Source organism: Bufo bufo, chromosome 3, assembly GCF_905171765.1.
Source record: "Bufo bufo chromosome 3, aBufBuf1.1, whole genome shotgun sequence".
Taxonomy (NCBI): Eukaryota; Metazoa; Chordata; class Amphibia; order Anura; family Bufonidae; genus Bufo; species Bufo bufo.
This window is the reverse complement of record NC_053391.1, coordinates 651739297-651766640: the sequence shown is the minus strand read 5'-3', so window position 1 is coordinate 651766640 and position 27344 is coordinate 651739297. Positions and strand designations below refer to the sequence as shown.

At 42.5% G+C, this 27344-nt stretch overlaps 1 protein-coding gene across 1 annotated transcript in view; it reads right to left on the bottom strand.

The window, feature by feature from the left end:
• GUCY1A2 (guanylate cyclase 1 soluble subunit alpha 2) overlaps positions 1-27344 on the bottom strand; it is a 245866-nt gene that overhangs the window by 59790 nt on the left and 158732 nt on the right. The window contains 1 exon segment of the mRNA XM_040426272.1: positions 25808-26293. Coding sequence (XP_040282206.1) covers positions 25808-26293 — 486 coding nt within the window.

The following is a 27344-nucleotide window of genomic DNA, read 5'->3' as shown; positions in this document are numbered from 1 at the left end:
GGTCACAAAGAAGAAAAAAAGAAGAAGGATTTTCAATACGCCTTCTGACACAATACAGCACTGATCTAGGTTTTATTAAGAACGCAATAAAGAAAAATTGGTCCGTTCTAAAAAACGATCCAGTCATTGGTAAAGATGTACCAGCTCATCCTGATATTGTTTTCAAGAAAGCTCCCAATATAGAAACTCACCTCGTACATAGTGGAATACCGCCAGTGAGGACAACGAATGGTGTGAGCAAATTCACATGGTGCGGTTTCTGTCTGGCTTGTAAAAATAGAAGCTCTCCCAATAGGGTCCAATCCATTGAGAGCATTAAATCCAACAGCAATGGACAAATATTCAAACTAAAAGGAAGCTGCACCTGTGAGCATGAAGGGGTCATATATCTGCTGGAATGCCCATGTGGGCTTCAATATGTGGGGCGCACTTTACGAAAATTAAAAGTGTGCATCCAAGAGCACATTAGAAACATAAAAAAAGGTTTAACCACACACAGTGTTTCACTGCATTTTAAAATGTGTCATGAAAAGAACCCAAAAGGATTGATATTTGCAGGAATCAAAGTGGTTAAAACACACTGGCATGGGGGGGGGGATGCGATAGCGCAGATAAATCGCAGGGAAGTCGATTGGATATACCGACTAAACACACTGCAACCAAAAGGGTTAAATGCAGAGTTGGATATAAAATCATGTTTGGTATGATTGTAGTATCCATCCTGGGAAAGGCATCCAACAGGGATACATAACATCATGTGAGAAAGTAAGACTAAATCTACTGGAGCCGTTCTGTTGAATAATCATGAAATAGATGAATGTTGATGCTCAATGAGGACACTCCTCGCACCTGTGCGCTGAATGAAGGGGTCGTAAACTTCAGATTGGCTGATCGCAACATGTGACCGGTTTATGAATGAAAAATATGGATACATTGGTATTAATAGAAACGAAGGAGTAATTTTGTGCCTTTTACTGTGTGGATTTTGTGGGTTGAGATAAGAGGGTGGGTCAGATGGCTGCTGAAGTGTTTTATATATTCAATTTTGTTTTATATTGTGCCATATTGTAATGGAGGGTGGGGGGTTTAAAAGGACATGCCTCCGAATGTCCTTAGATTTCGCCCCTGACGAAGCTTGAGTGCGAATCCCGGGTCGGGCAGCGGAGTGTTAATACCAGGATTTTATATATGCTAGATATTTTAGCTCGTTTGTGCTTCACTATGGTGTGATTTTTTGGTGCCCTGCAGAGGAATCCAGGAGGCGCGTTTAGAGTCCAGAGCTGGGAAGCACAGTTATCCTGTATCAGTCCGGTGGGCTTACAGCACGGTTGGAAAAATTTCTTGTTCAGGCAGCGCGGTTCTTCACTTTAACGCATTAGAAACTGGTGTGAATTGACCCACAACACTACAAGGACCTGCAGCGCAAAGTACTCAATAGTATCTAAAAGAACCACGTGACTGACTTTCTTTTACTAGACATTTTGGAGAATTTCAACGTGACCCTTCCTTTTGTTCTCAAACAGAGATGATCTGGCAGCAGAGAACACATGCCTCCTCATGTATAAGGGGGACGTCAGGAGGAATAGTTGGCAGCCAGACAAGGTATCTAAAATGTATGGCCGACCTTACTGATGTGGTATGGAATAGAGATCCAGTGTATTTGATATTCTGTATTACTGGAATATTGATAGCATCCATGTATAGACTGTACATGAGAAACACAGCAGTCATAGAGGCTTCCCGCTAAATACATTGATTCTGACCATTTCACCCATATTTGATAGTGTAAAGACAGATTATAGGATCAGCAACCTTTGGCTCTTCAAACCATGGATGTAATCCATTTCCCCCACATTTTGAGATATTGACATGTATTTGTATTTATGGGGGAATTTTTGGTTCAAATTGATTTCAGGAAATGGTGATGCATCCAGTAACTAAAGGGGTATTCTGGTTATATTAATTTATCCCCTGGGGATAACTACCAGATCAGTGGGGTCCTACCAGTGGGACCCCCATCAATCACGATATTGGGGGCCCCGTACTCCCTGCAGCCCCTGCGGCCATGTGAATGCAGATTGGCTGTCCCAAACATTTCAGGGGGCTACAGGAGTTAGGGGGCCATTGTTCTCGTGATCAGCAGTAGGACACCCCACCGCACCCCGATCTAATAGTTATAGAATAGGAGTTAGTTTAATATAGCCAGAATACACCTTTAAATTGAAGGTCACAGTCAGAAATACAGTATATTACAGTTGGACAAATTTGAACAGGAGCCTCATATTCAGGGCCGGCTCCAGATTCATGTGGGCCCTTGGGCAATAAATCTCAGTGGGCCCCCTTGTGGCATTTGTCAAATGTCACCACGGCATCTGACAGTGTTAAAAAACGAAAGGGCAGGCTTCCTGCTCAGACGCGCCTTCCCCCAGCGGAGATCAAGGAAAGCACCCTGTTCTAAAAATGAGCCGCAGCCTGTACTAGGCTTCCAGGCTCATTGTTAGTATATCCCAGTTCAGGCCACTAGGTGGCAGCACTAAACTGTGATATAGTGATTTCTATAGAGAATAATGGAGCAATTTCCATTATCCTGTATAAGTTGCAAGTAATTTTAAAAAAGTAAAAAAAAAGTTTTGAAAATATAAAAAAAAAATTAAAACGTAAATTCACCCCACTTTCCCCAAAAATGAACAAAAAAAAGAATAAGATTATGGGCATTGTCGCATGCGTAAATACCCATACTATTAAAATATAAAAAAAGTTAGCCCAAATGGTGAAGGATATAACAGAAAAAAATTTAAAAAAAAGGCTGATTTGCTGTTTTTTCATCACTTTATCTCCCAAGAAAATTGAATAAAAAGTGATCAAGTCATACACACCCCAAAATGATATTGTAAAAAAAGACAGATTTCCCTCAAATGAGCCCCCACACATCTATGTAGTCATAACTATAAAAATAGTTATGAGGGTCACCGGGGAGCAGGGTTTCTGTTAAGGTTGCCACCTTTCCCAACAAAAAATAATAGTTACACAAATTAAAAAGGTTGGTGTGTCTATTTAAGTTTTATTTAGCCTCTATTTTTTAAATGATTCTGCTGGGATTCAAACTCACATCCTTCTACCTGAAAGTCAAGAACCTTAAAGGGACACTGACAGGCCAAATCAGCATATATAGTTAGATATATCACATTACAGGTCTTATACAGTCTTTTAAAAGCATATAACTATCCCCCCTGTCCACCTTATAAAGAGCGAAATATAAAGTTTTATAACCTGCTTCTGCGGTCAGCAATCTGCCCAAGGGGCGGCGTTTCATGTGAAAATGCGCCCAGCCAGCCTTCCCAACTGCCGTTTGTAGCCCCGCCCAGCTCATCATTATTCACTTCGCTGGGCGGCGGCTAGAACTCTCCCCAGTCCCGATCCTGCGCCTGCGCAATTCAATCCTCCGGGCATCGTTCATGCCCAATCTTCTGCGCCTGCGCCCCGCCGTGCCGTCGGACGCACTATAATTAACCCCTTATATGATGTGAGTGAGCGGCGCTCTGAAGCGCTGCTCTGAACAGTGCATGGCTGAGGCTGCCCCTTGGGCAGATTGCTGACAGGAGAAGCAGGTTATAAAACTTTATATTTCGCTCTTTATAAGGTGGACAGGGGGGATAGTTATATGCTTTTAAAAGACTCTATAAGACCTGTAATGTCATATATCTAACTATATATGCTGATTTGGCCTGTCAGTGTCCCTTTAACCACAGGACTATAGAGCTTTATGTTAACCTGCTGTACATACATTATGGCTAAAAACCGCAGTAGTAGTTTCCCACATAATATGCATTCATATATATCAGAAGTATGAATATATATATTTTACATTTACATTTTTTTACATTTTACATTACATTTACATTTTTTTTTCTTTTTGTAATTACACATTTATTTTGTGCCATACATTTTTTTACAATTACTAAAAAAAAAAAGATAAAATTATACTTCTGCTGTATAGAAATACCTAATACATGAGAACACTCGCTCGTGTGACAGGGGCCTTAGAGTCTGTCATTGCTGACCCCACAGCAAGTACACAGACCTGCGACAACAACTTTGATTGTGATAGACAAGATCTAGAACACCACAGTGGGGGTCAACGGCAAGTTTGTCATAAGTGCTGACTTGTGACAAAATTTGTGACTTTTTAGCTTTCTCCAACATATACTCCACTTTTACAAAAGGCGGGTGAGGCGTGGGTGTGAGGAGGTGGATCGAGCGTGCAAACTCATTTAACAATATGTGCTCCAGAAAACTGATGCACATTACACCAGAGATCTACGCTATCTCCTGGCTTGAGAAGATTTCAGTTCTAGACTACGGACAGCTAAAGAGGTGACAAACCTATTAAGAAACATGCTCTTCTTAATAAATCGGTCGGATCTTTCTCTCAGTGAAGAGCAAGCCTTTAGTAAATGATACCCAAAATATTCTGTTACCAGCCCCCCTTTCCAACACAGAACATTGGCCATTTACTCACACAACCATCTCAGACAACATGGCTGTCATTACTGCTAGTTACAAGTTGTACTAGGAAAGTGCACGTCAGGAATTAATTAATGGACTGTAATAATTAATCTTACATGACACATTGCCCTTTCAGTAACATGATATACAATAGTTCCTCTTCCACTGATCACTCTGCATACTAAATACAGGAGGTGTTACTACACGACTCCTGGAATCCCTGTATTCTGTACACTGGGAATGTTTTAAGTATTCACGGCGGGATTTACCGGATCTGTTCATCTGGCAGAGCCCTTTCTTTAAAGACCTGTGTGCCTCAGTTAGAAAGCTTAGTGATTTCCCTGAGAGCCTAATTAAGAAGCAATAGCTCTCAACAGACCTCGGGGCATTTTACACAACTTGATGATTCACAGTGCTGGCAAGCTCTTGAGTATTCTGGGGAAAAAAATCTGATCTTCTGCTCTTTTCCATTGTTTTTATTTATTCCTGGCAAAACCTATGTAGATGGAGAGTTTGATGAAAAGGACGAGAATTCAGATACTTTCCAAATATTTACTCACAATAATCAATTGTGGGCAGCACTAGCGAGATATGTCACAAGACTTGGAGATGTTAACTGGATCATTAAGAAAATCTGTTGCCAGAAGCTAATTATCAAGGCAGGAAAATACATACTTCACCACAACACATTTTCATATATTAGTTTTTGAGGGTAGACACTTGTCAACAGCCACAGAGGTTCCCATCAAAGGGGTCATCCTGTGCATTCAAACATCTAAGGTGGGTTTTACAAAGGTTGGGTCAACATCACAGCATCTTCTCCCAAGATACAACAGACATGGAAAGCAAAAGATAGCTGTTGACCAAACGCTCATTTGGCTAGCAGGTATCTCTCTCGACTGAACCATACCATGCCACTGCCCGAGATTACAGGGGTGGATAATCTTTCCTAGGATGTTTAAATCCAACCTTCTATCCCCTGACAACTGCCATCAGGAAAGAGTTAATATGTCCCATGCACATTGGATGGTTGTCCGGTCCCACTAAAATCGACAGGTACGACCAACATTAATCTAATGTGCGTGGACAGCTTAAAGGGGTTTTCTAGTCGATAGAAAATTGGTGGCAGTGGCCTCTGAGTGGCTTTAAAGGAAATGTGTCATCAGAAAATGACCTACTGTATAAATCACGTCTGCTTTGCATTGATTTTATGTTGGACACTTTTAATTATTATTGACTCCTGGACATCCTAATTATACGTAGCTGTAGATAATTGGTATCTAGCAGTTTTCTCATCAAATTCCTAATCAGACAGTTAAAGTCATGGAGATCATCTCTGCGCATTGACTGTTGAGTGGATTTTTTCATTAACTTTAACGATGGGTCATATAAAGCCCATTCCCCCACATAATGCCCTGTATATCTTCAATATGTGGTATATTCTTCACAGGTCTGAGAACTTAACTTGGTTAGGTGGTGAGGGAGCTGTTTATTGGCATGCACGTGTGCATATAGGCTACTATATGGATATAGCAGTGCTGAATTGGATGTTGCACTGCAATAAGTCACTAGGTTAGGCTCTGTTCACACTTGGGGCAAGATTTATCAAGGCTGGCATTCACTTTGCTAGTCTTGATGTCTTGTTCACTGGACTGAGTCAAATCAGATCAAATCAGATGCATATGGATATGCAAATCAGTAGCTGGCGTAGACTCGAGCTATCATTTACGCCAGTGTCTGGCATGAGAGGGGTTGGCCCATCTAAAGCATCGGTGGTATCTCGTTAGGATATGCCTCCATTGTCTCATAGGTGCAGGACCCACCCGTATCTCTAGAACAGAGCCCACAAATTGAAGGAGAGCAGACCACCCTGCATTCGTTTCTCTGGGAGTGCCGAAAATAGTTGAGCACTGGCTCGGCTATTAACATCAGCCTCAAAGAAGTTAATAGAGTGGTGGCCACGATCACGGTGAGCTTCCTGTTAATTTCTATGTAACTACCAAAAACAGCCGAGCACACGGCTCGCCTATTTTTGCCACTCCCATAGGAATGAATGGAGGGTGGCTGCATATGGGCAATACACTCTTCTTTACTTGTGGGATCCGTTCTAGAGATAGGTTCTGGTCCCATCTTTGGGACCCACACCTATCAGACCTATCAGAACCAGAACCTATCAAAGATGGGACCAGAACCTATCAAACATTGGTGGCATATCCTATGCCACCAATGTTTGAGACGACACAACCCCTTTAGCTATAGTAAACCCCACCCACAAAAATTTTGTGCAAATGTTGGCTTTTTAGGCCATAGGTCACAAACCATATAATAAATCTCTCCTAAATTTTTAGCCTTCTCAAGCATTGGTTGTATCTCGCTAGGATATGCCACCAATGCCTCATAGGTGCAGGACCCACATAAATCTCTCCTAAATATTTTTTCCTTCCGTCAGAAATACACATTCAGTTTTCCTGACTATGCTTTCCTATGCAGTGGAAAGAAAAGATATGCTGATGCCTACCTATGCAGGATTTTGGTGTAAGTCGGGGGCCGAAGTATAGGGCAGAAGACCCTATAGATATGTTTGACGTATACACCAGGTTCCAGATTTAATAATGTGTTTGCACCAATAATCTGTTTAAAAACTGCCACAAATTGGCTCAATTTGGCCAATCTAGGGTTTCTAGACTTTTTTCCAACACACTCAACAAGGGGTGGAGATTACTGGAAAGGTGGAGGAGCTTCATGGGAAAGGGTGTGGGGCCTAAAATGCACCATTTGTTCCACAATTGGTCCACAATTCTGGTGTAAAAATCTGTCTCAAAGAAAGCCAACCAACAATTGGCATGGCGTCAGAGAAAAGTGCCTATCACTGCACCAAACTTTTCATCCAGCCTGAGCCCCAGTGATAAATCTGGTGAAGGCCTAGACAGCTATGCTTATGTCATCTACAGGTTTGGTAAAACTGGTCCAAACTCTGAAAATTGTCTTAAATGGGCTAACCTGTTTCAGACAATTCCTTTTTTAATTTTTTAAGATAGTTCTTTTATGATAAACTGATCTCTGATGCCTCACTTCTCTGGACCTCCAGCAAATTGTAATCTGTGAGGGAACCCATAATTTCCACCTCAGGGAGGATGATACATTGCAAGGTCTCCATTGAACTAAACGGGCTATTTATGTAATGCACCAATATGACAGATTCTCCTGGATGGAGGACCCCTCTATTAACCCAGAAAAATATTAAACCAGACAACCCCTTTAAGATAAACTCAGGTTTGCTTATATCCCTATGGAAAACCATAGTTAAAGGAGGCTTCCATATAAGGGAAGAGGGCTTAAAAGGGTTATGCCATGACTGATGTAAAAAAAATGGAAACCAGACATTATATACTGTAGTACATGCCAATACCTTTCTGACAAAGCTAGAACCAGCCCTGTACCTCACATGTGTCCAGAGATCTCCACATTCACTGCTTCAATTACACTACTAGATTATCTTCAGCCTGGAAGCTCAGTGGACGTGTCCTTTCTGCTGCAGCTCTTTCCCTTCATATGCAGCAGAAAATTCCACTAATGGAAATCAGTTCCATTCACCTAAATGGGGCTTGCAGAAATCCATGTGCTTGCTGCCCTATTCAAATGAAAGGAACTTTCTGCCACAAAATCTGCCGCGTGTGAAGGCAGCCTAACTGCCACAGCTTCTAACAGAACATATGGCGGGTGGCAGCTGAAGATTTAAACTGAGCGTGTGCGACCACCTCAGTGAGAAGGACAAAAAAATAAGGAAAATAACAAACAGCAGATGGCGCTACACAAATACATTTTATTGAATAACTCACTGGCTATATTCAATTTTTAATTACATGCAATTACAAAAGTATTCAGATCCAGGTGCTGGTTTGAAAAAGGTAGAATATGTTTCATGACACAACTCCTTTAAAAGCAATACCAGACATGAACAACAGTGGCGCTGTTTCTGGAAAAATGAAAACTGACACATTTTTCTAATGGTAAAGAAGATACTGAAGAAAAATGTAATATACACGTTTGATCCTTGGAGAAGTTGCATTTATGTCTCAATGTGATGTGATGCCATATCGACATTAAATGAGCGTGGCTGTAATGGGAAAATAATTCTACAATTTTAGAAATGATGAGGAACATAAGAATTTATTGCATTGGTACTTTCCTTTTATTGCTAATGTTTCTGGCAGTCAATATGATAAGCTCATCCTGTCTTGTGTCTTACAAGCCATGGCTCCATCTCCCTATGCCTGGCTTCGGTGGCGAGGAGCTTGTGCCATCCTTATCGCACAGACCACCAATGGGAAATATCTCACATAAAATGAGTTTTTTTCCAGATGGTCTGCAAACTCTGGTTATTGAAATATTTTGGACAACCCTGTAAAACAGATTGCAAGCAAGCTGTTGATCTGCGCAAGTTGTATTGCCACGCGATATAAGTGCCAAGGGCACACGACATGTATAGGGAATGAAACTCGTTTGGCAAAAATTGCGAATCAAGGCAAATAGTTGTTTGTCACAGACAATAACATAATAAGGTTAAAAATAAGAAAATTAGCAAATCCACGAAAATTAAACATAACCTGTAAAGTGCACTGTACTATAGATTTCAAGTGCACTCAATTGGAGCACTCAACTTATTTATGTGACACACCATCCATTCATGCAAATAGTACACAAATGCTCTTATCGTAGAGAGCCAAATATTCGTTGACAGCTACTGAATGTGCAAATAGAATCAACATTTTACCGATTCATTTCTTAAGATATCATTATAGCACTCAAAGCTCTGTTTTGTTTCCCTGCATACATATAGTCATAAGATGAAATTCTGCCTGTCTACAGCCACCACTAGAGGGAGCTTATGAGTTTACTGCAGACTGTTTATCCTTTGATTTCATAATAAAACAGTAGGCAATAAACTCTAAAGCTCCTCCTAGTGGTGGGAGCCAGAGTTGTCTCTTCTAAAGAAATTTACCATTTGCCTCTTCTTAAAAAAACCTTCTTCCAATGCTTCAAAACAAGCAATAATACACACCTTACCATCCCACAAGCCTCCTGTGATGAGACCTCCTTGGCTCCCACATTCTTTTCCTCCTTCTCCAGCGATAATGTGTTGACAAGGATCTATGACCACTGCAGCCAATCAAACCAGTCGCAGTGCTGACCTCAGTAGTACTGACACATCACCACTACAGACAATGACTAGCAGCAGCAGACACATGTCCGTGTCCATACATCACTGAAGGATCAGGAAGAACAGAGACTGGCAGGGGACCAAAGAAGTTTGGGGTTGGTAAGGTAAGTAGTATTTATTTTAATATTTTATTCTAAGTGGTTTTCGAAAAACTTTAAGTGGCTGGACAGCAACTTAAAGGGGTTGTCCTTCCATGTGTATAGATGACCTATCCTCAGGATAGGTCATCAATATCAGATCGGCGGGGATCCGACAACCAGCACCCCTGCCAATCAGCTGTTTGACGAGGAAGCGGCACTCCATGCGTGCGCTGCTTCCTGTTCGTTACACTGGCGGTTATCTTGGAAGTCTCGGTGGTGCAGGGTAATTACAAGTACTCTTTCCATTCACTGGAATAGAGTGAGTACTCGTAATTACACTGCGCTGCCACTGCAAGGGAGTCAATGGGCAGTGTAATAAACGGGAAGCCGTACTCGCATGGAGTGCCACCTCCTCTAGAAACAGCTGATCTGTGGGGGTGCCGGGTGTCAGACTTTGCAATCTACATTAACACAATTACTATTTTTTGAGTTTTGTGTCCACAGCACCCACACAGATCCTATGTGTCTCTATGGTTACAGACTACAAACTAACCTTGTGTTGTCTGATCCTGTAGTCACATTACCTTTGGTCTGCTACTTATAGTGTTTATAAACTACTAAATGTATATACGCTAGGAACAGGCGTCAGATGCATGGGAGTGGGACTGTAGGGTCAGACTATGCGAGGTTCACTTAAAAATTTGCTTGAAAACTTGCAGAATGAAAAAATGAAAAGAATGGCAGCTCGCCGCATACTGAAAAAGTAAAAAAAAATTCACATGAACATGTACAGGCATTTTCTGTGGAAAGCCGCGATTCAGCAAGGACATCACTTTGCTCTGCACCCCTCCCCCATTCTTGACATAATACAGGAATAAAGGGGTTTTCCGAGATTTTGATACTGATGACCTATGCTCAGGAGTCCGACACCCAGGAACCCTGCCGATCAGATCTTTGAGAATGCACCGGCGCTTCTGCGAGCGCCGCGGCCTTCCTGCAGCTCACCAAGCACAGCGCCTTACTTTTGATCGTGGCTGTGATTGGTATCACGCTCAGCCTCATTGAAGTGAATGGGGCTTAGCCGACACCTTCTCGAACAGCTGATCGGTGAGGATCCCAGGTGTTGGACCCTCACCGATCAGATACCGATCAAAATCTCTGAAAACCCCTTTAAGTGTTGCTGATTTTCCTTTAAAAAAAAACAACTTAATTTATGATATAACACATGGGTGCACTCAATATTGAAGGGCAGCTTGTAGATTTATATCAGCATGAATACATTTACTGTACTGCAGCAGTGTCCAATCAAGATAATTGGCTGCTCTTTCGGAGAGCTATTACCCGAGCTATCCCGTCGCCCTGCTGGAGAGACACATTATGCCGTTTAAAATAAACTCTTAAAAAAACAGCACTTTATACCAGCAGCAATTAATTCCCTCTGACACTATAGTACAAGGGGGTAGAATTCTTTAGTGCTCTTGTCACAGAAGGCTTCAACAGTAGAATCAATAACTAAATGGAAGCAACCTCTCAGGATCGCTTCCGATTGGCTGCAGGGCGGGCGGGAGGTTTAACTTACTGCAGCTCTGCTCTCCTCCTCCATTCTGTGTCCAGGAGCGAGGAGAGAGAGCAGCCTGCGTCGGATCTGTGCACAGCAACCCCCTTCTGACCGTCCACAGTGCCATCTGGCACTAAAAGGTACTTTAGGGACAGGTTAGGGAAAGGTTAGGTTAGGCAGGGATATTCAGGGAAAGTTTTGCCTTTTTTGGGTTTTTTATCTTTTTTTTATTTATCTTTTTTTTCCTGTTACGTTTAGGGCAAAGTCGGCGAACACCGATGCCCCCACACACACGCACACTAAATAAAGTTTTCCACGCACGCACACACACACACACTCCCCTATGGCCCGCCGGATGTTCTCGGCCGAGGAGGCATACGCCCAGCTTGCCTCCGACTCAGAGAGCCTCAGTGAGGACGAGGATGACCCCACTCTCCTCTTGTCATCCGCGTCCTCCTCATCATCTAGCGATGATGATGAGCCCCCAAGGCGGCGGAGACGCCGTCAGGCGGAGCAAGGAGACCGCCATGCCAGGGACCCTGTGGCCCACACTTGTACGAGCATCTCTGGGGCTCGTACTAGTTTTCCGGCCCACCAGATAAGTCCACCTGAGCCCCCTACAGGTGAACTTGCATGGTGTACCCCAGAGGATTTTGAGCCTGTGATTCCTGATTTTGTTTGCCAACCAGGAATCCAGATTTCCACAGTGGGCTTCACTGAATATGACTATTTTAGTCTTTTTTTCAGTGACCACTTTGTGAATCTGATGGTGGAGCAAACGAACTTGTACGCCCAACAGTTCATTGCTCAACACTCGTGCTTCTTTTTTGCTAGGGCTGGTGGCTGGACTCAGGTCAGTGCAGCCGAGATGAGGACATTTTGGGGCCTCGTGCTGCACATGGGCCTAGTCAAAAAATCCAGTGTCAGGCTGTACTGGAGTGGGGACGTCCTCTACCAGACCCCACTTTACAGTATGGACATGACACGCTCCCGTTTTGAGGCCATTCGGAAATGCCTACATTATGCAGATAATGCAGCATGTCCCCCCCAAGGTGATCCTGCCTATGATCGCCTGTACAAAATCAGGCCGGTCATCGATCACTTTGGGGCCAAATTTTTGGAGGCCTATGTACCTGGAAGGGAGGTCGCAGTTGATGAGTCTCTCATGGCTTTCAAGTGGAGACTCATTTTCCGACAATATGTTCCCTCTAAGCGGGCGAGGTATGGCGTGAAGCTGTACAAACTTTGTCAAAGTACATCAGGGTACACTTACAAGTTTCGTGTGTACGAGGGGCGAAATACCTGTATTCAACCCCCAGAATGTCCCCCCACTCTGGGTGTTAGCGAGAAACTTGTGTGGGACCTTATGCACCCACTGCTAGATAAGGGTTACCACCTGTACGTGGATAACTTTTATACTAGTATCCCCTTGTTCCAGTCCCTCGCCGCCAGATCCACGTCCGCTTGTGGGACCATGCGGAAAAATCAACGTGGCCTTCCTACCCACCCCTACAGGTACCTATCCCCAGGGGTGAGACCCGTGCCTTTACCAGTGGAAGCCTGTTGCTGGTCATATATAAGGACAAGAGGGCTGTCCTTGTACTGTCCACAATTCACGGTAACGGCATCACCCCTGTCCCTGTGCGAGATACCGCGGCAACGGTCCTCAAGCCCGATTGTATCGTCGACAACAATCGGTATATGGGAGGAGTCGATCTCTCTGATCAAGTCCTCAAGCCATATAACACCATGCGCAAAACCCGGGCATGGTACAAAAAAGTTGCGGTCTACTTGATACAGGTTGCCTTGTACAACTCTTTTGTGCTCTCCCGGAGCGCTGGCAAAACAGGGAAATTCCTCCAGTTCTATGAGGCAGTCCTCAAGTCCCTGATCTTTTCTGACTGGGAAAGAGCAGGCAGAGTACCTCGGGAACTGGAGACGCCCGGGTCGTCCCTGGCCAACACTTTCCAGGTGTGGTCCCCCATACTGGAAAGAAGAACGGACCCAAAAAAGGTGCAGAGTGTGTCACAGGAGGGGGATACGGAAGGACACCACTACTCAGTGTGACACGTGCCCCGATCATCCGGGCCTCTGCATTATTGGTTGCTTCAGGGAGTACCACACTTCCATGGAGTACAAAATTTACAATCCCCTTCCCCAATTTTAATTCCATTTAGCCACTGACAATCGAAAAAAAAACTATGATTCTCAGACTTGAGACACCAAAAAAAAAGTTTTGTAAAAACACTAATAAATAAAAAAGTAGACATATTAGGTATCGCCGTGTCCGTAAGAATCTTCTCTATAAAAATACCCCATGACCTAACCCCTCAGATGAACACGATCAAAAAAATAAAATAAAAACTGTGCAAAAAAAGGTATTTTTTGGCAAATTTTAAATTTTAATCCATTTTTTCCAGTAACAAAGCAAGGGTTAACAGCCATACAAAACTTAAAATTTATTACCCTGATTCTGCAGTTTACAGAAACACCCCATTTGTGGTTGTAAACTGCTGTATGACCAAACGGCAGGGCGCAGAAGGAAAGAAACGCCATATGATTTCTGGAAGGCAGATTTTGATGGCCTTTTTTTTTGGCACCATGTCCCATTTGAAGAACCCCTGATGCACCCCTAGAGTAGAAACTCCATAAATGTGACCCCATCTAAGAAACTACACCCCTCAAGGTATTCAAAACTGATTTTACAAATGTTATTAACCCTTTAGGTGTTCCTCAACAGTTTATGGCAAATGGAGATGAAATTTCAGAATTTCTAATTTTGGTAACCTTGCCTCACAAAAATGTAATTTAAATTCTTACATTTCATCTCCATTTGCCAATAACTCTTGTGGAACACCTAAAGGGTTAACAAGGTTTGTAAAATCAGTTTTGAATACCTTGAGGGGTGTAGTTTCTTAGATGGGGTCACTTTTATGGAGTTTCTACTCTAGGGGTGCATCAGGGGGGCTTCAAATGGGACATGGTGTAAATAAACCAGTCCAGCAAAATCTGCCTTCCAAAAACCACACGGCGCTCCTTTCCCTCTACACCCTGCCATGTGCCCGTACTGTAGTTTACGATCACATATGGGGTGTTTCTGCAAATTACAGAATCAGGGCAATAAATATTGAGTTTTGTTTGGCTGTTAACCCTTGCTTTGTTACTGGAAAAAATGGATTAAAATGTAAAATTTGGCCAAAAATTTAAATTCTGAAATTTTACCTCCATTTGCTGTTAACTCTTGTGGAACACCTAAAGGGTTAACGACATTTTTAAAATCAGTTTTGAATACCTTGAGGTGGTTTCTATTATTTAAGCCTCACAAAGTGACTTCAGATCTGAACTGGTCCTTAAAAAGTGGGTTTAAGAAAATTTGCTTCTAAACTTCTAAGCCTTGTAACATCCCCAAAAAATGAAATGGCATTCCCAAAATGATCCAAACATGAAGTAGACATATGGGGAATTTAAAGTAATAACAGTTTTTGTAGGTATTACTATGTATTATAGAAGTAGAGAAATTGAAACTTGGAAATTTGCTAATTTTTCAAAATTTTTGGTAAATTTGGTATTTTTTTATAAATAAAAATGATTTTTTTTTTACTCCATTTTACCAGTGTCATGAAGTACAATATGTGACTAAAAAACAATCTCAGAATAGCCTGGATAACTAAAAGCGTTTTAAAGTTATTCACACACAAAGTGACACTGGTCAGATTTGCAAAAAATGGCCTGGTCTTTAAGGTGAAATATGGCTGTGTCCTTAAGGGGTTAAAGGAAAACTACCTAAGAACATATTAAAGGGGTTTTCCAACAAATTCAACATCCTTTAAAATAATCCTTTATGAAAGTCTCTGTAATTTTGAAATATGATTTTTTTACCGCTATCGTTCTTTTTGTCCGTTCTGGTCTGTGGTCACATGACCATGTCCATGCAGCTCTTTCTTATTTCCTGTGATGTTATCTCCATGGGTAGGGCAGTGATAGGGGAGTGTCTATGTAAATAGCTGAGTGAGAGGGGCTATAAACTCGCTGGGCATTGTTAGGGGCAGTGATAGGGCAGTGATAGACATGTAACTAGGTGGGTGGGAGGACCTATAAAGTAGCTGGGTGTTGTTAGGGTCACTGATAGGAGAGTGCCTGTGAACTTTATTCTTCCATTTATTGAAGATAATGATTTATTCAAAACCAATGTTAAAAAATAATTGCCTCTCCAAACCCTAAAATTGTTGTGGCGCCCTCGCGTTTGCGATAACTTCCAATGAGTCTTTTACATCGCTGTAGAGGAATTTTGATCTATTTTATTTGAGAATTGTTGTACATTTACATTGGTTTTCACGCATGAACTGACTGTTTAAAGGGGTTCTCCGGGAATGATTTTGGAGTGGCCGAGTTAAAGTCCTGACTTGAATCCTATTGGTATACTGTGGCAAGACCTTAAAGGGGTTCTCCGAAAATGATTTAAAATGGCCACAGGCAACAATGTGAGTTGGATTCGTTGCCTTCACTTGCAGAGCTGTATAGGGGAGTGAGGGGTGCGAGGCCTCACTACACATTACACTGCCCTGCCCTGATGGTAATGATGCGATCTGCTATGATATACCATCATGGCTGAGCAGCCTGACAGGAGAACTCACCAATATGAAATATATGTTAGTGCCAGAGCGCAGTGTGTAGTGAGGCCCTTTGGCTGAAATAAATATTCATTGCAGTAATCCTCAGACAGATGCTCCCTAGACTAGAGCAGTGATAGGAGGGTGCACCCGTTCTTCCTACTGGGTACGCTCTTATGTTGGGGCCCCTGCCTGATGCTAGTTGGGTTGCCCTTGGGTTGTAGGATTGGTGTGGATGCAAGGCAGGAGAAGTAGGTGCTATGGCCGCCGAATGGTGCTAGAGCCAGTAACCAGGCCAGATGTAGAAGATAAACATCTCTCTTTACAAAAGTGAAGAATGGGAGTTGCAAACAATTCTCGGTGCAACTCTTCCTAGATGTATGGATAAACGCCAGGAAGGGGATTGTAGTACTCCTTTCCTCTATCTCTCCAAAGCAAAAAGTGTTATACTATATACTGGAATCTTTAATGAGAATCTATGACCATTTTCTAAAGAGCATTTATAAGATGATAATGATATAATCTGCAGGTATGATAATTACAGAGCCTTCCATCCTGATTGCTCAATAGACATCACACGGTCACTCACAACCACAGCAATTTTGTTCTATAAGGATTTGCAGCCATGACCATGCAGTAACTCTTACACAATAAGACTATAAGCACTGTAATAAAATTATGTTGCTTACTTTTGAACAATAGACACAGCTGCAGGTGCATACAAAGGAATGAAAACTCCAACAAAAAAGCACACCGCTCCACCAAATCAATATAAAATGCATGTAATATATTTTATTAAATAGACAAACCGTTAAATTACATATATACAGTATGTGTAACAGCATACAAGGGAATGCTCCAAACTCCGAACGGAACCTCACGAATAGCTGCTAGCCGACGAAAAGGAAACGCACCCAAGCGGCTTACACTCCTAGCAATCAGTCTCTAACAGCATACAGTGAATCCCCCCAAGAATGAGACGAGGCTCCGTGTTGAGGGTCAAACAGTGGTCACCCAGAGCTGTGCGTTTTATTGATCTTATATAACATTGGTACACATCAGTACCACCCACAGGGTTGTAAAAACAACCAATAACCACGTACAATACAGTAAAACACTCCCACACAAAATCCTCCCCTCTGCCTGTAATATAATTATGGTACAATGGGTTGATGTAATTATCACAGGCTGGAGAATACACAATGTCCTCTGTCCTGGAGACAACCGAGGAGTAAGTCAATTATCTCTCAGGACAAAGGGAAATCGCCAATACACATGTGGAGACAATAGGACAGACTCAAACATACAATCACCACTCAAACATACAATGTCCCACCCTTTACAGTACACATAGACATTTAACATATCGCAAAATGGCACGAATTAGACCAGGGGTTCAAAAGTTTGTAAAAGTCCTTTGTGAACAAAGGAAGCATGGCTGATAAGAGGGCCCATAATCCTGGGGCAAGAGGCTGGCAACCAGACCCCTCCAAAACCCAGTGGCGAGGTTAGTTTCGCCACACATCTCCCCTTTTCCAAACAGACTAACAGGGTATCTGACCTTCTGCCGGTCAGTGCCCTTGTTAGTCCAGCAGCCCACCCACAAAATAGAAACAGCAGTACAGCCCACCCACAATAAATGGTTACTACACTTGAGCAAGGGATAAACTTGTCCATGTCCAGGTGCCTCACCATGGCCGTGTGGGGGATCGGTAGACTGCCTTGGTGGGTTGCTGAGTGGGCAGAGACCAGCGGTACTCTGCCTTGGTGCCAGCGCTACCACGGAAGTAGCCTGGTTGGAGCCTGGTTGTTGGAGGGGGAGACCAACTGTCTCCCCTTTAGATACACCGCTCTGCTGTTGTAGGGAGAGACCGACTGTCTCCCCTTTAGATAGACCACCATGCTGCTGTGGGGGGAGACCGACTGTCTCCCCTTTGGCTAAATAGCCCTGTTGCTGGAGGACAGGACTGACTGTCCCTACCCCCTGTGCTGTGAGTGCAGAGACCACGGTCCCATCTGCACGGTTGTGTGGCTTACTGTCTCCCCCTGGTGCGTTAAACTGCTGCTGGGGGATGGAGACTGGGCTCCTAATTCCCTGTACTTCACACGGCCGCTGGGGAATGGAGACTGGGCTCCCAATTCCCTGCATATCACACTGCCGCTGTGGAATGGAGACTGGGCTCCCAATTCCCTGTACATCACACGGCCGCTAGGGAATGGAGACTGGGCTCCCAATTCCCTGCATATCACATTGCCGCTGGGGGACAGGACCGACTGTCTCTGCCCCCTGTAACTCAGCCTGCTGCTGGGTAATGGAGACTGGGCTCCCAATTCCCTGCAGGACTGGTGGAGAGACCTCGGTCCCATCTCCACCGGCCACTTGGGGTTCTTCCCAGTAAACCTCCACAATATCCTCCCAGCTGAAGGGCTCTGGATCCGGGTCTGTCATCTGGCTGTCCTGCTGAGCCTTCCCAATGGAGTGGAAGAGATCTCGGTAGTCCTGCTCCAGTTCCCACTCCAAGGTTGCTAGGTGAGCCAGGTCTTTCTCTATCTCATGGGGGTCATCCCAATCCTGCCTAGCCTCCCTCTCATAGAAAATGTCCTGAAGTCTGGACTGTGCAGGGCTCCCAAAGTCAGGCTCTGCAAAGGACTCCCATAACAAGCCAGGACCATCAAACTCCTCTCCCTCTGGCTTGTCATGCTCAGCTGTCCAGGGTATATACTGTGCCATATACCACCAGAGCGCCTGGTAGGCATTCTCCAGCCATAAAAAAGAAAGATATCTAATCACCAGTCCGCAAAAATGTTGTGCTGCAGGTCCGAGGAGTGTTGTGGGGTCAATCACACTTTCATGGAGTATATATATAGGGTTCGGACCGCGTGTGTCATAAACAGACGGTATACAAACAGTTTTTTTCTTTTCTCCTTCTCCTTTTAGAAAAAAAAACGAGGGCTGCAAATGTCCTATTTGTGGATATCCTGCAACTGAAAAAACTAAAATAGTGTAAATCCGTACGGTTGTTTTGCCCTGCAGTGCACAGGTTGTACTTACACGGCACTCCACCAACAAAATGCGAGCATGCGATATCCTCCGCGGCTGGTTAGATTTTTTGCGGCGAAGATCCACGTTCATACACGGCCAAACAGGGTTCAACCACGGACTTGGTTCCAGTACACACCAGATGAGTCTGCTAATATTCCCAATTTCTTTTCCTAAAAGTTTCTGTGGATACAAGTGGCTCCTACCATAGTGAAGCTCCGGTGACTGTTTTTAAAATGTTTATTAGTACATACTTACAAACACGCACTTTAAAATTTGTATTAAAATATCCCAGCGTCTAAGTCTTTGCCCGACCCAGGTTTCGCTCCTTAAGCTTCGTCAGGGGCACAATTCATCTCTCCCTCCCCCTTCTTTTTATTTGGTAGGCTAGAGTTAATCAAGCACCTGATGTGCTACTCCAGACACCTTCTCTTTTTCCTTCACTTCAACCCTATACTTGTATCTCCTAGTTCTCAAGGGAAAAAAACGCAGATCTTTAGGTCCCAATTCACATGGGGATAAATGTTCTACCAATTTATTAGTCTAATTTAGGACGGCTTGCAGGTCAAAATCTACATTCAGACTCCCTGGTTGTAGCGTGCGTAATTCGTATATCCACCTACTTTCTTTTTTATTAATTTTCTCTAGAAAACTTCCTCCCCTCCAGCGGTTTTGTACTAATTCCACCCCCATGAACTTTAATCCCTCTGGGTTTTTTTGGTGACATTTTTTATAATGAGCCGAAACACCATGACTTTCAAGCCCCTTTTTGATATTTCTTATATGCTCCTGCACCCGGACCTTGAGGGGTCTAATGGTCCGTCCTACATACTGGAGGCCACAGGGGCACTCCAGTACATACACGACCCCTTTACTGTGGCATGTCATCTCTCCCACTACTTCCAATTGTTTGCCTTTTACAGTACTATTTACTATAGTACTATTTTGTGATCTTTCAGTTTTTTTTCTATTTTTACAGGCAATGCAAAAACCACACTAATTGAAACTGTTTTTTATTTTTTTATTTTTATTTTTATCTTCTGGTCGGTTGGCACTGTGTACTAGTTTGTTTTGTAAATTGGGTGCTTTTTTATAGATGACTAGTGGTTGTTCAGGAATTGCAGGTCCGAGTACTGGGTCATTTTTCAAGATGGACCAGTTTTTTTTTATTGCGTTTTTTAGTTCCCCAGAACATTGTGTGAACTGGGTTATGAACGAAAAACGAAAGTCGGCTGTCTTTTTTGGTATTTTTGGGTTATTTGGGGTCTCCTCTCGTTGCTTTATTGTATCTTTTATACATCTCTCCAGATTCTCATTCTCATATCCTTTTTCGAGGAAGCGTTCTTTTATTATTTTACTTTGCTCTTCAAAAATAGCTGTATCAGTGCAGTTGCGGTGGATTCTCTGGACCTGGGTATATTTTGAAGCCAGGGGGCATAATGGCAGCTGGTTAGATCTATGTCATTGGGTATATAGATCTAACCAGCTGCCATTATGCCCCCTGGCTTCAAAATATACCCAAGGGACAGGTCCAGAGAATCCACCGCAACTGCACTGATACAGTTATTTTTGAAGAGCAAAGTAAAATAATAAAATAACGCTTCCTAGAAAAAGGATATGAGAATGAGAATCTGGAGAGATGTATAAAAGATACAATAAAGCAACGAGAGGAGACCCCAAATAACCCAAAAATACCAAAAAAGACAGCCGACTTTCGTTTTTCGTTCATAACCCAGTTCACACAATGTTCTGGGGAACTAAAAAACACAATAAAAAAAAATGGTCCATCTTGAAAAATGACCCAGTACTCGGACGTGCAATTCCTGAACAACCACTAGTCATCTATAAAAAAGCACCCAATTTACAAAACAAACTAGTACACAGTGCCAACCGACCAGAAGATAAAAATAAAAAAATAAAAAACAGTTTCAATTAGTGTGGTTTTTGCATTGCCTGTAAAAATAGAAAAAAAAAACAGAAAGATCACAAAATAGTACTATAGTAAATAGTACTGTAAAAGGCAAACAATTGGAAGTAGTGGGAGAGATGACATGCCACAGTAAAGGGGTCGTGTATGTACTGGAGTGCCCCTGTGGCCTCCAGTATGTAGGACGGACCATTAGACCCCTCAAGGTCCGGGTGCAGGAGCATATAAGAAATATCAAAAAGGGGCTTGAAAGTCATGGTGTTTCGGCTCATTATAAAAAATGTCACCAAAAAAACCCAGAGGGATTAAAGTTCATCGGGGTGGAATTAGTACAAAACCACTGGAGGGGAGGAAGTTTTCTAGAGAAAATTAATAAAAAAGAAAGTAGGTGGATATACGAATTACACACGCTACAACCAGGGGGTCTGAATGTAGATTTTGACCTGCAAGCCGTCCTAAATTAGACTAATAAATTGGTAGAACATTTATCCCCATGTGAATTGGGACCTAAAGATCTGCGTTTTTTTACCTTGAGAACTAGGAGATACAAGTATATGGTTAAAGTGAAGGTAAAAGAGAAGCTGTCTGGAGTAGCACATCAGGTGCTTGATTAACTCTAGCCTACCAAATAAAAAGAAGGGGGAGGGAGAGATGAATTGTGCCCCTGACGAAGCTTAAGGAGCGAAACCTGGGTCGGGCAAAGACTAAGACGCTGGGATATTTTAATACGAATTTTAAAGTGCATGTTTGTAAGTATGTACTAATAAACATTTTAAAAACAGTCACCGGAGCTTCACTATGGTAGGAGCCACTTGTATCCACAGAAACTTTTAGGAAAAGAAATTGGGAATATTAGCAGACTCATCTGGTGTGTACTGGAACCAAGTCCGTGGTTGAACCCTGTTTGGCCGTGTATGAACGTGGATCTTCGCCGCAAAAAATCTAACCAGCCGCAGAGGATATCGCATGCACGCATTTTGTTGGTGGAGTGCCGTGTAAGTACAACCTGTGCACTGCAGGGCAAAACAACCGTACGGATTTACACTATTTTAGTTTTTTCAGTTGCAGGATATCCACAAATAGGACATTTGCAGCCCTCGGTTTTTTTTCTAAAAGGAGAAGGAGAAAAGAAAAAAACTGCTTGTATACCATCTGTTTATGACACGCGCGGTCTGAACCCTATATATATATTCTCCAGCCATAGCTCCTGCCATACCCGGTGCTCTAGTTCCTTCACCTATTCCTCCAGGCGCTGCTCTCCCAGGAAGGGCATCCGCAGAGCCACTTGCTTCTGCAATTGCTGCTCTTTACTGGGGAGACTCTCGCCTCGCTGGTATTGTACATTATCCAGGGCCTGGTACCAGATGCCTTTCCTTAATGCATCCCGGCCATCCCGGTCTTCCTCATCGTATCCCACTGCTGCCACCAATTGCAACGGCATACAAGGGAATGCTCCAAACTCCGAATGGAACCTCACGAATAGCTGCTAGCAGACGAATAGGAAACGCACCCAAGCGGCTTACACTCGAAGCAATCAGTCTCTAACAGCATACAGTGATTCCCCCCAAGAACGAGACGAGGCTCCGTGTTGAGGGTCAAACAGTGGTCACCCAGAGCTGTGCGTTTTATTGATCTTATATAACATTGGTACACATCAGTACCACCCACAGGGTTTTGTAAAAACAACCAATAACCACGTACAATACAGTAAAACACTACCACACAAAATCCTCCCCTCTGCCTGTAATATAATTGTGGTACAATGGGTTCATGTAATTATCACAGGCAGGAGAATATACAATGTCCTCTGTCCTGGAGACAACCGAGGAGTAAGTCAGTTATCTCTCAGGACAAAGGGAAATCGCCAATACACATGTGGAGACAATAGGACAGACATCACCACTCAAACATACAATGTTCCACCCTTTACAGTACACATAGACATTTAACATATCCCAAAATGGCACCAATTAGACCAGGGGTTCAAAAGTTAGTAAAAGTCCTTTGTGAAGAAAGGAAGCATGGCTGATGAGAGAGCCCATAATCCTGGGGCAAGAGGCTGGCAATCAGGCCCCTCCAAAACCCAGTGGTGAGGTTAGTTTCGCCACAATATGATATTGTATCATAAGCCAAAACCACTGGAGAGTGCATACAATATGGTCATTTTACAAGTATAATAAAGAGCAAAAAAAGCAAGTGTTAAAAGTGTAACACAAGCCAAAATAACGTGCAATACATAAAAAAATGATACAGACCAAAATTAGCACCTCCACAGGACACCCCAACACGTGTTTCGTGTCAGCTTCCTCCCCTGAGGAAGCTGACGCCAAACATGTAATCAAAACTGTTCAAAATATTTCAATATTTCAATAAATAAAAAATTATTGCTCAGGTGAAAACATTTTAAACTGGTCTCCAAACTGGAGCTTTATTATAGATATTGCCTTTAGGCTAACTGGAGTTGTTTTATGTATGCAGTCTGTAAGGGTTAATTGTTATTCCTAGTTCACGGTTCCTTTCGGAAGGGAAAATATTTTCATCCAGCTAAAAGTAATAAACATGGGAACTGCAATGCTTTTGCTCCCGAGAGGGAAATCCTTCTAACTAAACATGGGAATTCAGCTAGTCGAGAAAAGAGGTGGAATGCTGGATCAAAGACGCCATTGCATCAGGATGCAAATTGTGTCTCGTTCCCATACCACTGTTCCATGGGGGGAAGGGTAGAACCTACAAGATCTAACGTTGTGTTACTGTACATTGCATACCATACTTTTATCTTTCTTTTTTTAGCTTAGAGTTTTAAACAGCTTTTCCCATTTGGAATACTATTACATAAAATATTGTATAAAGAAAATGTGCCAAAAGTACAGTGGCTTGTTTCCATGCAATTCAGGTAGTCCATCATGTTTTAGAACATCAAGATGCCAGCATTTTTGGATTTCTTGATTTTGACTTTTAGCTAGTCATTTAGTCATCTGGACCTGGGTGAGGTCTGTGAGGTCTTTTCTTCAGTAACTATCTGCATACTTAGGGCTTATGCACACAACTGTTGTTGTTTTGCGGTCTGTTTTTCACGGATTCCGTGTCTGAGTTCTTTTTTCTCTGATTTAAGTCCTCTTCCATTCCGTTATTCCACAAAACATATCTGTATGGTTTCCGTATGCGATATGTTTTTTGTAGATCGGAAACAGTAACTTATTAATCAGTAAACACATGAGCAGTATGGGCTGGGCATAGCATTTCTACAGTATGGATCCGCAAAATACGGATGACATACGGATGTGTTCTGTGTGCGTTCCGTATTTTTTGCAGACCCATTGACTTGAATGGGGCCTCGGACCGTGATTTGCGGACAATAATAGGACATGCACTACTTTTTTGTGGAACGTAAATACAGAAATACGGAAACGGAATGCACACGGATTACCTTCCATTGTTTTTGCGGACCCATTGAAGTGAATGGTTCCGCATACGGTCCACAAAAAACACGGAACAGAAGCGGAAAGAAAATACGTTCGTGTGCATGAGCCCTTATACTGAGATTGCTTGGACAGTGCTGTATGAATAATTTGACAATGGGACACCTGTCAAGCATTCATACACCATTGTTGATGCACGTGCTGATGGTCAAAGGTCAGATTTCTGACATTCCTGATTTCGCCAACATTCCTGGAAGAGCTTCTCAATTTTTTTGTTTTGACCTACTGTAGTAGTACCAAAGTTGCTGATGGTCCTATGTTGTCTTTCTACATTGATGACATTTTGGTCTATATTGGTATCAACACAACCTGCATTGGTATCATGAAAACTATTTAATCTCTCTGGTATGTCCTATCAGGTTATGCTCCAGCAATAATAATCTTCCCTTATTTACAAAGTAATATTAAAGGGGTTGTCCAACCATTATATTTAAACTGGCTCAGAATGCTGAAAAGAAACATTTTTAAAACAAGTTTTATATTCACCTCACCGATCCTCTGATGATCCCTGGATCTCCTGTCAGTCTCCGCTTTCTGGTCTCTCTCGACACACAAGAAATGACCGCTGAGCCAATCGCTGGCCCCAGAGATGACCCAGCTCCACCAGCAATTGGCTGAATGGTCATCTCCTGCATTTCTAGGGGGGCCAGGAAGCCGAAGCTGATTGAATATGATATTTTTTTTTTTTTCATGAATCTATTGTATGCTGATACTGTGTCATAACTTTGTCCTCATTGAGATATTCCATGTTGGATTCTCATTAAAAAAAAAACTAAAAAAATGAAAATATTTATTCACGGTGGAGGTTAAACTTTTTTAGTCTATAGTTTCTGGTTCTGTATTTGATGTTGTCAATGGCAAATCTCAGAAAACTGAGGTATTGATAATAACATAATATTTATGGCTGGCTTTGGTCTTAAAGTTAGCAATCCAAGTTCTTTGGGGGCTGTTGGACCCAAATGGTCCTTTAATCATAAGACAAATAGATTATCTTGATAGCTCTTTTTTTTTTTGCTGAGATGAACAGCAACGGTTATGCAGAGATTCTCTGCCCACCATCTTGGCCAAAATTCTATTTAAGCGTATAGATAGGGGCAACTGGTGGGCAGTACCAGCAGGCCACTCTGCTTGGGCCAGTGGTGTTAGGCACAGTGCTTGAGCATATCATTGTGCATATCTTTGACACAAGTTAAGAAAAGCCTAGTTGCGAATCTTGGAGGATCGTTACTTCAACTATTCATTGCAGGATCCATATGTGTATTCAGCTATAACCTACAAATGTAGTAAAGCTATATTTTGTATGAGTCCTTCAAATTTTAGATTTCTTTAAAAAATGCATTTCCACAGACTATCTCAAAAATACAATGAGAAGAGTAAAATTCTTACCTTATAAATGTCCAGGAATCCACACTGATAGTCAAATCTAGTATAGAGTTCATTCAACATACTAATCACTTGCATTGGTGTGCACTCTGCGCAGACAGCTGTGAACCCCACAATGTCAGAAAAAAGCATTGTGACATCATCAAATTTCCTAGCCTCCACAGTCTTCCCTTCCCAAAGCTGCTGCGCCACATCTCCTGGAAATATCGAATAGAGAAGATCAACTGTTTTCTTCTTCTCTTCCTCCAAAGCTTGATGAGTTTTTTCCAAAGTGTCTTTCAATTTATCCATTCGCTTTTTAAGACCATCTTGAGCTTTGGCCTGCTCACCAACTAGAATGACATCACGGGTGGCATCATGGATTGGGATATCAGAAAGATGCAGGCCTCGTCCCATCAGTTCATCCAGTTTGTCGACACGAGGAGAGCCCAAAAAGAGCATAGAATTGGATTCAGGGACATGGATCATTTGCCCTTTTACTTCCATCACCTGTGATAATGACAAAACATAAAACACAGTTAAAAGACTATTACATTTCTAAATGATCATGTTAATGATGACCTGATATACTACTGCAGTACTAAGAAAAAGTCAAATTAATCTCATTCTATTACAAATGTGACAATAGCTACACCTACCACTTCATCATCCTTATCTTACCTGTGCAGAAATCAATCAGGTGGCTATCATCACATACAAAATTTATATTGTTTCATCTATTAAACACCCATGAAATCAAGTTAATCTTTACAGATTGAACATTCAATGTCCATTACTGTAACTCCTTTCGGAGATGACCACTCAAAATTGTATTGAAAAAAGGTCTTCTAGAAGAATAGTCTCCTCAAAGGTTATGATGAAACTGAAAATCTGTCACAGACACAAACTTGCTACCATGGTCCTTTGCAGTAAGGTAAGCAATCAATAGTCTGAACATGTTCTGAGAACCCTCATTACTTCGTAGATGAAGAGAAGTAGCATCGGCAGTAACCCAAACCCGGGGGTATCTGCAATTGTTGTTTTTTTAACGTAATCTTATATAATGTTGTGTTCTGCCATGTACTCCAGCAAGAAGAGGAAATGTTTGCAATGGTTGGAAGTAACAAGGCCCTGTTTTTCCCCTCTTGGTAGGAGTGGGCTGGTCCTACATCCTGCCGGGAGCGTAGTTTCAGAGTAGAGAGTGTGGTGGAAGGAAGCTTATGCTTGAGCTCCTACTTCATGAGCCTGATACTATTATTCTGTGAGATACTTACTACTCCAGGAATATTTCTATAGATAGAGCTTTTTCAAAAGCTAAAGCAGAGCCATCAGACTGACCAACAAGACTCAGCTTTACAGACACTGCTGCTGGTGAGGGAAAACAGGTCAGACACCCACCACCTAGAACAACCACCAGGCCATACTAACTTCAAGCCTGTATTACACAGTGGATACCAATATCCAAAAGTGCCTGCAAGTGCCATTAAATAGCCATCCATCCAATCACCATACCTCCTCATCTCGTGCCACAGCTCACAGCACATACACTTAAGCAACAGAA